We start from the raw sequence: 10,409 nt of genomic DNA on the forward strand, positions 1-10,409 counted from the left end.
TATTTTAGGTTAATTTTCTTTTCTTGGAGGTTACTCAAAGGTATCTTAGGCTCCTAGTTATAAGTGCTCTCTCGGTCTCTCATTGTAAACAATAAATTTATCAAGACTCCATTTATTTTGCAAAAAATGATTGATTTGGAAAACATTTTTACAAAATGATTGCTTGTATCGCTTATAAATATGAATGAACAAAAAATATTTGCATCGTCTATGAAAATATTTATACTTAAATTATTAGCAATGATGAAAATATATTTCATAGACAAATTACTTCAAACGATTATTTTTAGAAAAATATTTATTAAATCATTTATTTTCCTTGAAATAAACGCACCCTAAATGAAGTTTCATTCTGTCTTTTCTTTTTGTCTTTTTCTCTGTCTTTTTGGTGAATTCATGAGTGATCAATAGAGTGTTGCATCCCTGGAGTGGCCTAGTGATTTGGCTAAGGGAGACGTAGATTATCTAGTCTCTTCTTATCGTCCATAGTAGGGTTTTTCCACTTCATTAAGATTGAAAAAACCCTTTTATTTATTTGGTCGTTCAACACATTCCGACGTCAGTGTGGCCGACGAGCACGACAGGAAAATTGAAAGCCCACAAAGTTTGTCTCATAGGAGGCATCGGAAGAGAGAAATATAAGAGTATGCACAAAATTTTAAAACAAATTGATATTTGAAAAGTTGAGCAAAACCATCAAATTAGAAATATTTTATGGAAAGAAATTGTTGGTAAATACACAATACATAGACATAGAATATAGAGAAAATACCACCAAAAATCCCAAACTTTACCCAAAGTGACAGATTTACCCCAAACTTTTTTTTGTGACATGAAAAATCTCAAACTTTGTAAAATGTGACAGATTTACCCCATTAAGGGCATTTTTGTCTTATTCTTTCTGCTTTTCCTTTTTCTTTTTATTTTCTTCTTTTCTTCTTCTCTCTTCCCTCCACCGGCCATGGCGGAGCCGACAAGGAAGCCGGCATCGGGTGAGTGTCGCCCTCACACAGGCTGGCTAGGGCCGCCCTCGCTAGCATCGGGCGAGGGCCTCCCTCGCCCGAGATCGGCAAGGGCACCCCTCGCCCGACGCCGACGAGGACACCCCTCGCTCGACGCCGCCGAGGGCCCCTCGCCCGTGTCGAGTGAGGACGGCCCTCCAAACGCCGCCGAGGGCACCCCTTGCGACAGAGATTTGGCGAGGTGCCCTTGCCCGATGCCGACGAGGGCCACCCTCACTGCGTTAGGCAAGGACGGCCCTCGCCTACGTCAAGCTCGCCGCAAGGGTGACCCTCGCCGACGCCGGCTTCCTGCCCGGCTCGCCATGGCGGCGGAGGGAAGAAAGAAGAAGAAGAAAAAAAAGAAAAAAATTTAAAAAAATAAAAAGACCAAAATACCCTATAATTTAGGGTAAATGTGTCACACGAATGAAAGTTCAAGATTTTTTACGTCACAAAAAAAATTTGGGTAAATGTGTCACGGTTAGCGGGTTTTTCATATCAAAAAAAAAAATTGGGGTAAATGTCACTTTGGACAAAATTTGGAGTTTTTGGTGATTTTTCTCTAGAATATATGTAAAATATTTCAAGATTAAAATTTGCAATAAGAAATTTGCTGTGGGATAGAAAAGATTAAAATTTAGATTGTGAAACATGTGAGAGATCAAATAAATTACTCATTTATGCACCTCTCTATGAATACAATATTTATAGAATAGTAATCGAGACATTTTGGGGAAGAAATCAAATTGAGATCCTGTGGAAGGTTGCTTTACTTTGTACAGTAGTATAAATATGAATGTAAATATAATACATACATACATAACTTTAGATTAGATTTAGGTTTAAACATATTTAACTAGCAAAGCGAGCCCCTTTTTAACTTCTCTTTAGAAAGCCTTATTAGTCATGCGTGAAAGCCATTGCGCGCTACCAGTGTCCTAGATGTGGTTCGCTAGCGCCTTCATAAAGTAAGACTCTTCCATGGAATTGTACTCCACAAGCCTTTTGTTTAAAAAGCGGGAGAAGTAATGGCCGATCAATCTATCTCCCCAAGAGTTGCTTTTCGGCCTATAATTTCTCACTTGGGAAGAAATGGAGTAAGGGCGCAACTGAATGGCCCGATTGAAAGGAAAGGAAAGGAAGGGAACGTGTTACATACTTGGAAGGAGAAGGAGAAACTCCCAATTATATTTGAAAATGAATATTTTATCCATAAGAATGAAGAAAACCTTCTTCGAGTTCCGCTTATTCCTCCTAAAAATAAATATTACTTGCCAGAAATCTCTGGTTAGGTCGGTACAATAAAAATAGGTGGGACTTTTGGGGCTGACTTACAGTAAAGACTTAACTCCTTTAAAGATCCTTTACTGCATGATTTCTATATATCTCTTTTCATTATCGACTGCATTCTATCATAGAAACAACAACGGGAGTTCAATGAAAAGTACTTAGCATGCATTAGCTTCAATGATAAAGCAAATAAACAAGAAAAATCTCATTCTATTTTCATATGCAATTTAGAAAAGAATCTAGTAAGCTCAGCTCTTATATAAAATATAGAATCTTTGATAACATTTTCAGTATCTATCATTTCAAAGGCATACAAATTGAATCCTCAGTTCATGCATATTAAAATACTAAGCACGTTCATCATTCAATTGTTAAATTATGTCATCAATAAGTTCTTGTTCCAATTTTGAAAGTAAAGTTACTGACCATATAAGTTGCATTCAGAGTTTTCAATAATTCATATACATATCCATAATCGTATGCATACAAATATAGATATATAAGAGATAAGTAAATAAAACAATTAATTTTAAATGTGCACCTTGAATATCTCCCTCACGACTTGGATGTTGGTTTTGCACAGATCAAGCCCAACCAACTTATTTGGACAAGAGGAAAATTCGGGAAACCAAGGACATCCAGGCCATTCAAACCATCTCAGTTCATAAGGAAGACAGATAGGACCTTGGAAAGAGTTATGCACATTAATCATGATGAGCAACCTCAACCTTCTCATGTTTATGAAAGCATTGGGACCTATGTATATTGCTTTTGTCCTGGGTAAAACCAAAACTACGGCTTTTACCGCATTTGTTCCCTGCATTTATAGAACTTGCATTGCAATTAGTAAACGAAGTCAGAGAAGAAGAGAGTAAAATCAGTGTTTAAACCACCAAAACTTACCAGATCCCCCGATAGAACATCACAGAAGTCTTCACAAAGCCATAACCTGCTGCGTCTTCCAGGATCATCACGACATTCTTGTTTAACAATATCCATGGCCATCAACTGAATCAAGTCATGCATCTGTATTGTCTCCCCTTCTTTCATTATTAAGGACTTCTCAACAAGAACTTGTACTCCAATAGTTGTGTCAAAGTCGCAACTGTTAAGGACTTTCATGATGTACTCTATAGATCGCCCCTTGAAGAAACATGCAATATCAAGGAATATCTCCCTTGCGTAGTCTTCTAGTCCATCATAACTTAACTTGAGAACATCATTGATGGTTTTGTCAAGACTTTTAGCAAGTTTATTCAATGCACTTTCCCACTCCTGCTCTCTTCTACCACATAGGAAAGAGCCCAATACCTCAAGTGCTAAAGGAAGCCCACTAGCATAATGCAAAGCACTATCCACAAGATCCCTCCTTATCACTATTTCCTTACTTCCAAGAAAAGCATGTTTATCGAAAAGTTCAAGAGCTTCCAAATCATCTAGAGTTTTAACTTCATAGATATGATCTTCATCTATCCTATGGAAAGTTAATAGATGGCTATCTCTCGTAGTAATGATGATTCTGCTTCCTTTACCAAACCATTCACGGCCTCCAGCTAAAGCATTTAATTGTTTTACGTCATCGACATCGTCGAGAACAAGGAGGACTCTTTTGCAGCAAAGTCTATGTTGCATCAAATTAATACCTCCATCAACACTTAAAAGTGTTAATTCTTTTCCCACTAATATCTCGGACAACAATTTTTCTTGCAAATGAACTAAATCCTTGGAATCTTTTGAAGTTTCACGAACGTTTGCCAAAAAACATGAAGCCTCAAATCCTCTGAATATATCATTGTAAAGGGCTTTGGCTAATGTTGTTTTTCCTATACCTCCTTGTCCCCATAATCCTATCATGAGAACATCATCACAAGACTCAAGATTTAACATAGATTCCAGCTTTGCCACTTGTCGATGTATTCCAACCGGATGCTTGGCAACGTGTAACAGTTTTCGGTCCAGCTGCATAGAGATCTCCCACATAATTCTGTTGATAAGATCTGCTTCATCTCTGACAAAATCCAGAAAGGTACTAGATACATCAATTTCCAAAGATAATTAAGTTTCATGGAAAAAGAAGAAGAGATTCAGCATATAAAAAAGAAATAACAAAGCAGCGTCACATCAATCACTACTTAGTACTTACTTATCCTTCAAATCCCACCCAGACAAGCTACCTGCATCAAAGAGAGCATTTTTCCATCTCTTCACTTCGTCCGAATCTCTCCCAAACTTTCTCTCATGCTCAACCATAGCTTTTTTGTAGCTCTCTCTTGGTGTTCTCACTTCTCTGGGATCCACTTTGTAAAACACTGGAAAGACCACGAGGTCTCTTTGCTTATTGCACTCCATGATTTTTGCCACCTCTTCCAAACACCACTGTGAGGAAGCATAGTTCTCGGAGAAAATGATGATTGCAATACGCGAGTCCTCAATTGCCTTTATAAGCGCCGGCTTTATACAGTTGCCTTTCTGAAGCTCCTCGCTATCAACATAAGTGTAGAATCCTTTTTGATCAAGAGCCACATAGAGATGACTGAGGAAGCTGTTTCGAACGTCCGTACCTCTGAAACTCAGGAAGAGGTCATAATTCCCTTTCAGATCTGAAGAAGCAGCCATTAGAGGAGATGAAGTTTGATTTGCTTCCTCAGAATGCTTAGTGTCTGGTCGGGTTGCAGCTCTATCTCTCATATGGATATCACTTCGTACTAATAAAGAAATAGAAATGAAAACCAAGATCATTTCTGATGCTCCAAGTCGATAAGCATATACTCCACCAACTAATTTAACAGAAAGCAGCATTTTGCATAAGGTGCACAGAACCATCCTATATAGGTGCTTCTTGACTTGACTTGCCTTTTCCATTAATAAAATTAATAGAAAAGAAAACTAGCAACACTCCCATGCTCCGGGTGCTAATATAGATGAGTCAATCGCAAAACACCGCCTGTTGGAATATTCTTTATAATGAACAATCTGACTTATTTCTTTCAAGAGGTATTCTACAAAAGCAAATCCCAAAATAAATTTTCCTCACTTTTCAAACTAAATTTTTCCATACCATGTCCTGCATTGAACAGAACAAATTCGAATCTATTCGGGCATTTCTTCAAACACGTAGTGGGCAGCGAGTTGGAGAGAGAATATGGACCTATTCAGAGCTCGAGCTCACACTTAAACTCAAGAGAAATCAGCGGGCAACGTTCAAACTTAAGAAAAACCGACTCATTCAGATCCGACGCGAGTGAGGACTAAAGAAATCGAGCTTTGCTCTTTTAAAATCAAGCGGGACGAGGCAAAAAAAGAAGAAAAGAAAAGAAAGAACGAGCACTCAATCGCGGGGGCCGTACCTGGCTTGGCTGCCGCAGGCATCGTCGGCGTCGAAGGTTGAGAATAGCGACTCCAAACTCGTGTCAGGGCTTCAGTCGACTCCACCGAGGTCAGGGACGGCGACGACGAATGGCAGCGGGCGGACGATGCTCTGGAGGTGGCGGACGACGTAGATCGGCTGTGGTTCTGAGGTTTTGTGTGGGGCTTCAATGGCAACCGTTCACGTAGTAGAGAAAGACCAAGATGCTTCTTTTTTTCCCCTTTTTCGTGAGAGAAAAGAAGTAGGTGACAGTGAAGGAAGGAGTGAGGTAGGAATCCGGGAATGGGATGAGAGCAGTCGCCGGCAGGAGGTAGTCGGACGGAGATGGTGGAGGTGGCCGGTCAGGTGAGCTCAGGAGAAAGGGTGGGGAATGCTTTTTTTTTTTTTTTTCCTTTTTGTGGGAAATTGTGTGTCTTTTAAGAGAGAGCGTGAGAGATCCCTAGAAAGAACTTCCCTTTCAGATTCGAAGAAGCGGCTACTAGAGGAGATGAAATTCGATGTGCTTCCGCAGAATGCTTACCGTCTGGTTGGGTTGCAGCTTTATATCTCTCCTGTGGATATCACTGTGTTCTTTTTGACCCTGACTTTCTCGAATCACGCGGCTGTGATAATCAAAGAAAGCCATAGAAAATAAAGTAATGGTGAATTATTGCACGCGTAATTTCCGCGGAAGGGCATAAAATTTGCGCGTGTCCTTTCTTTCTTTTCCTCTGTTGACTTACTTGACTTGTTTTTTCTACTAATAAAGAAATAGAAACAAAAACCAACGAATCATTTCTGATGCTCCCAGTCGGCAAGCATATTGTCCACCAAGTAATTTAATAAAAAGCAACATTTTGCAGAAGGGGCAAGGAACCATCCCATACAGTGCTTCTCGACTTGGCTTGCCTTTTCTACAAATTAAAGAAATAGTAAAGAAAGTTAGCTATGCTCGCATGCCCTTAGTATTAATATACATGAGTCAATCGCAAAAACATTGCCTGTTGGAATATTATTTATAATGAACAATCTGACTTCTTTCTTTTAAAATAGATTCTAGACAAGCAAATCTCAAAATAAATTTTCCTCACTTTTCAGGCTAAATTTTTATTTTTTTTTTTTTGGTAACGCTTTTCATACTAAATTTTTCTATACTATATTTTGCCTAAAGATTATTGAGTCATCACCCCCTCAACCTAGTCACTTTGATCTTCTTCCTTAATTTTTATTTTTTTTACATTTTACATTTATTTTATACTTTTAATGTTACATTTAGGATTTCTTAGCTAACAGTAACAGGTTAGGAAAATCCTTTCGTGACGATCGACAACAGAATGACAGTAGAGCTATCAAAGGCCAGCCACATATCCTTTTGGAGGAAACCAGTGGACTTCTTGAACCACATTAATCATTGACTCCATGTTTTGTCCTTCTTCATTTTTTTGACTTCTATGTTCCTTACGGCAACCTCAAATTTCAGAGACAAAATTATAAGGTCACATTGAATCATTTTTCTTGAAGATTATGACTTTCATTTGTTTCTTTAAATAAGACAAGAAAATCGTTCTCTTCTTATGACTTTTTTATATGGCGAATGCATTTTTTTTCTCTACTAATTGTTTTTGGAATTCTCTACTAACTCATTATTCTTATTTTGATCTTTTCTTTACTTCATTTTTTTATGCATAACCGATATCAATTATATAAATTTTAGGTCGTCACAAAGTCCTTCAAAAGCAATTTGGTTTGAGCGAAAGGAATGATGAACTATTTCATTGTACAATGATTTTATTATTAGTCGCGAAGTTAATGTTTTAAGTGTTTTTTCATTTTTTTTAAAATTTAATAGATTTTCATAATGACATTAATTATTATTTTAGTAAGCTATAATCTTTTTTACTTATAATTATTTAGATTTTGGTATTTATTTTATTTTTCTTTCTTTATATTCAAGAAAATTGATTTCGTGGGCCTTCTTATGATTTTGTCTCTAAATTTGAGCTTATTATCGGTATTTAATTATTTGACATAGAAGTCAAAAAAAAAAAAAACTAGAAAAGGAAGTATGGGGTCACAAATTAAAACCGGTTACCAGTTTCCTCCAAAGGATTTGCAGCTAGCCGTTGACCGTTCCACCATTACTCTGAAGTGGACGGTCATGCTGGGCCCTCCAAAATGATGAGGAGATGAAGGTTGAGGAGCTTCTGTAGAATGCTTGTTGTCCGGTCGGATTAGGAGTGAGCATGGTCCGAATTGGGCCAATCCACCCCCCTAACCCTAGGACCAACCCGCACAGTATTAGTCCTCAATTTTTGGGACTGAGGACTGACCCAATTGGTTCGGTCCGGTTTCCAGGTCAACTTAGGACCAACCAATAATTTTTTATTTAATTTTTTGTACTCCTTGAAAAAGCAACCGAGGACCGTACTACCACCCAACGTGCGTTCGATGATGAGCGAGGTTAGCTAAGAAAGGCAAGTGGTGAGAGTCAAGTGAGGTGAGCGTCGAACAGAATGAGCATCGAATGTCCAGCGTGGAGCAACAAGCCAAGTGAGTATCGAGCAGCGAGTGACACGAATGACCCAAAGCGAGCAAGGCGAGTGTCGAGTGGTGAGCGGAGAAGTTATTTTTTTCGATTTTGGCAAATGAAAACTAAGAGGACAAATAAGACAGAAAATAACAAATACTAGAGGAAGATACCATAAGGAGCTGTTTATCTTTTTGGACGCCGTGATAACTCCTTACAAAATATTTTCCTCGTTCAGAAATTATGACTATTGATAATTGTAAAAGACATTAAAAATCTAAGTTACTAAAGAATAATATAAAATTACTTGAACTCCTCACTAAAGAGCTATTTAATATTGTTGACGCTATTTATTTTAAGGTTTTCTTTATATAAAAATTATAAATAATATATTAGATAATATATATATAGTCGGGGTTAGACCGATCCGGAACTCTCAAGATCAATGACTGATCCGCACAGTACTAATTCAGAAATTCTAGGATCAATGACCGACCTAGTCTCCCTAGGAACCGGACTAGGACCGACAGGGTTGAGCCGATCTAGGGTCGGTCTAGGGTTGACCCTGGACCGATGCTCACCCCTAGGTCGGATTGCAGCTTTATCTCTCATGTATATATCATGTATATATCACTTTGTTCTCTTGATCATGGCCTTCTCAAATCACGCGGCAGTGATAATCAAAGAAAACCATCGAAAAGAGAAGTAAAGGTGAATTATTGCACTCGAAATTTCCGCGGAAGGTGCAAAAAAATTTTCGCAGGCCCTTTCTTTATTTTCCTTTGTTGACTTGACTTTGCTTTTTCCACTAACGAAGAAACAAAAACGATAACCAACCTTCATTTCTAATGCTCTAAGTCGATTAGCATATTTTCTACCAATTAATTTAATAAAAAGCACATAGCGATAGAAAAAAAAAATCAAAGGACAATCAATGAGGTGTCACTTCCACGGCATTTCGCAGAAGGTACGTGGAACCATCCTATGTGGTGCTTTTAGACTTGACTTATCTTGCCTTTAACATTAATAAAAGAAATAGAAAAGAAAACTAGCTATACTCCCTAGGGGCAAGGGTATGTAACTGGAATCGCTCAAATCAGGATTGGATTGGAGCGATCAGCTCTAGACAGTCTTAAAGGGTGCTGATCCAGTCCCCAATTTCTATTTTTGGAGCTGGTGACTAATCGATTCGGTTCCCATTTTCAAGGTACGAATCGAATCGATAAGACCGGACCAACCATTCATGCATTGTTTTAATTTTTTAAAATTTCTGAATGACCATCCTGTCATTAGGCCTATTACTTTCCCAACTCTTTCACATTATGCCGTTACTTTCCCATGTCTTTCCCTTCCGCCATTACTTTCCCCATTTCTTTCTCTTTCACTTCTCTTTTGCTAACCCTAACCGTGTGAAATTAGCCCTTTCCCAGTTTCCCTCTTGCAAGCATAGCCTCACCTCACGCCTTGGTCCGAGTGATTTGCTCGACTCTTGCAGCCTCGCCTCCCGCTTGCTCGACATCCTCTCGTGGCCTCACGTTAAGCCTCCTTTCCCTCTTGCGGCCTCGCCTTCCGCCTCGCTCGACATCCTCTCACGGCCTCGCCTCACGCCTCGCTCGTTGAGCTTTCCCTCTCACCTCACAGCTTGATTGTCAATGTAATGACAACAAGTGATTTGGTCCATTGGAATCGGTCCAGTCCGGTTCTCGATTCTCGGACCCATTGGTCCTATCCACCGTCCCAAAAATTGGGAACCAATCTTCTCGGTCCAATTCTCAATTCTTGGATGGGACCGGATTGGACCAAGAACTTATCACTCCTAATACTCCCATGCTCCTAGTGCTATTATACATGAGTCAATCGCAAAAACATCGCCCGTTGGATTATTATTTATAACGAACAATTTGACTTTTTCTGTTTCATAAGAGATCCTAGACAAGCAAATCCCAAGATAAATTTTCCTCACTTTTCAAATTAAATTTTTCCATACCATATCTTGCCTAAAAATTATCAAGTCATTATCCCCTCATCAAGTCACTTTGATCTCACTCCTTAAATTATTTTTGTTTTTGACATTTTACATTTATTTTATACTATTAATGTAACATTTAGAATTTCTTAGCTGATGAGTTATCCACGATCGAATAACTATTTAGGGAATACTTTTTTACTTTTTATTTCATTTTTGTCAACCCTTTTATTCCATCTCAACACTTTATGTTTTCTTAACTTCTCGGTAAAAATTATC

The 10,409-nt window shown here is 38.5% G+C and overlaps 1 protein-coding gene across 1 annotated transcript; it reads right to left on the minus strand.

Annotated features, from left to right (window-relative positions):
- Positions 1–2,848: 2,848 nt before the first annotated feature.
- On the minus strand, positions 2,849–5,145 carry LOC104457130 (TMV resistance protein N). Its single transcript, XM_039299341.1, has 2 exons — positions 4,435–5,145; positions 2,849–4,299 (listed from the first exon to the last, which is right to left on the minus strand). The coding sequence occupies exons 1-2, from the start codon at positions 5,112–5,114 to the stop codon at positions 3,135–3,137; spliced, it is 1,845 nt and encodes a 614-aa protein (XP_039155275.1). The 5' UTR covers positions 5,115–5,145; the 3' UTR covers positions 2,849–3,134.
- Positions 5,146–10,409: the final 5,264 nt, after the last annotated feature.

The sequence above is a fragment of the Eucalyptus grandis genome, chromosome 8, assembly GCF_016545825.1.
Source record: "Eucalyptus grandis isolate ANBG69807.140 chromosome 8, ASM1654582v1, whole genome shotgun sequence".
Lineage (NCBI taxonomy): Eukaryota > Viridiplantae > Streptophyta > Magnoliopsida > Myrtales > Myrtaceae > Eucalyptus > Eucalyptus grandis.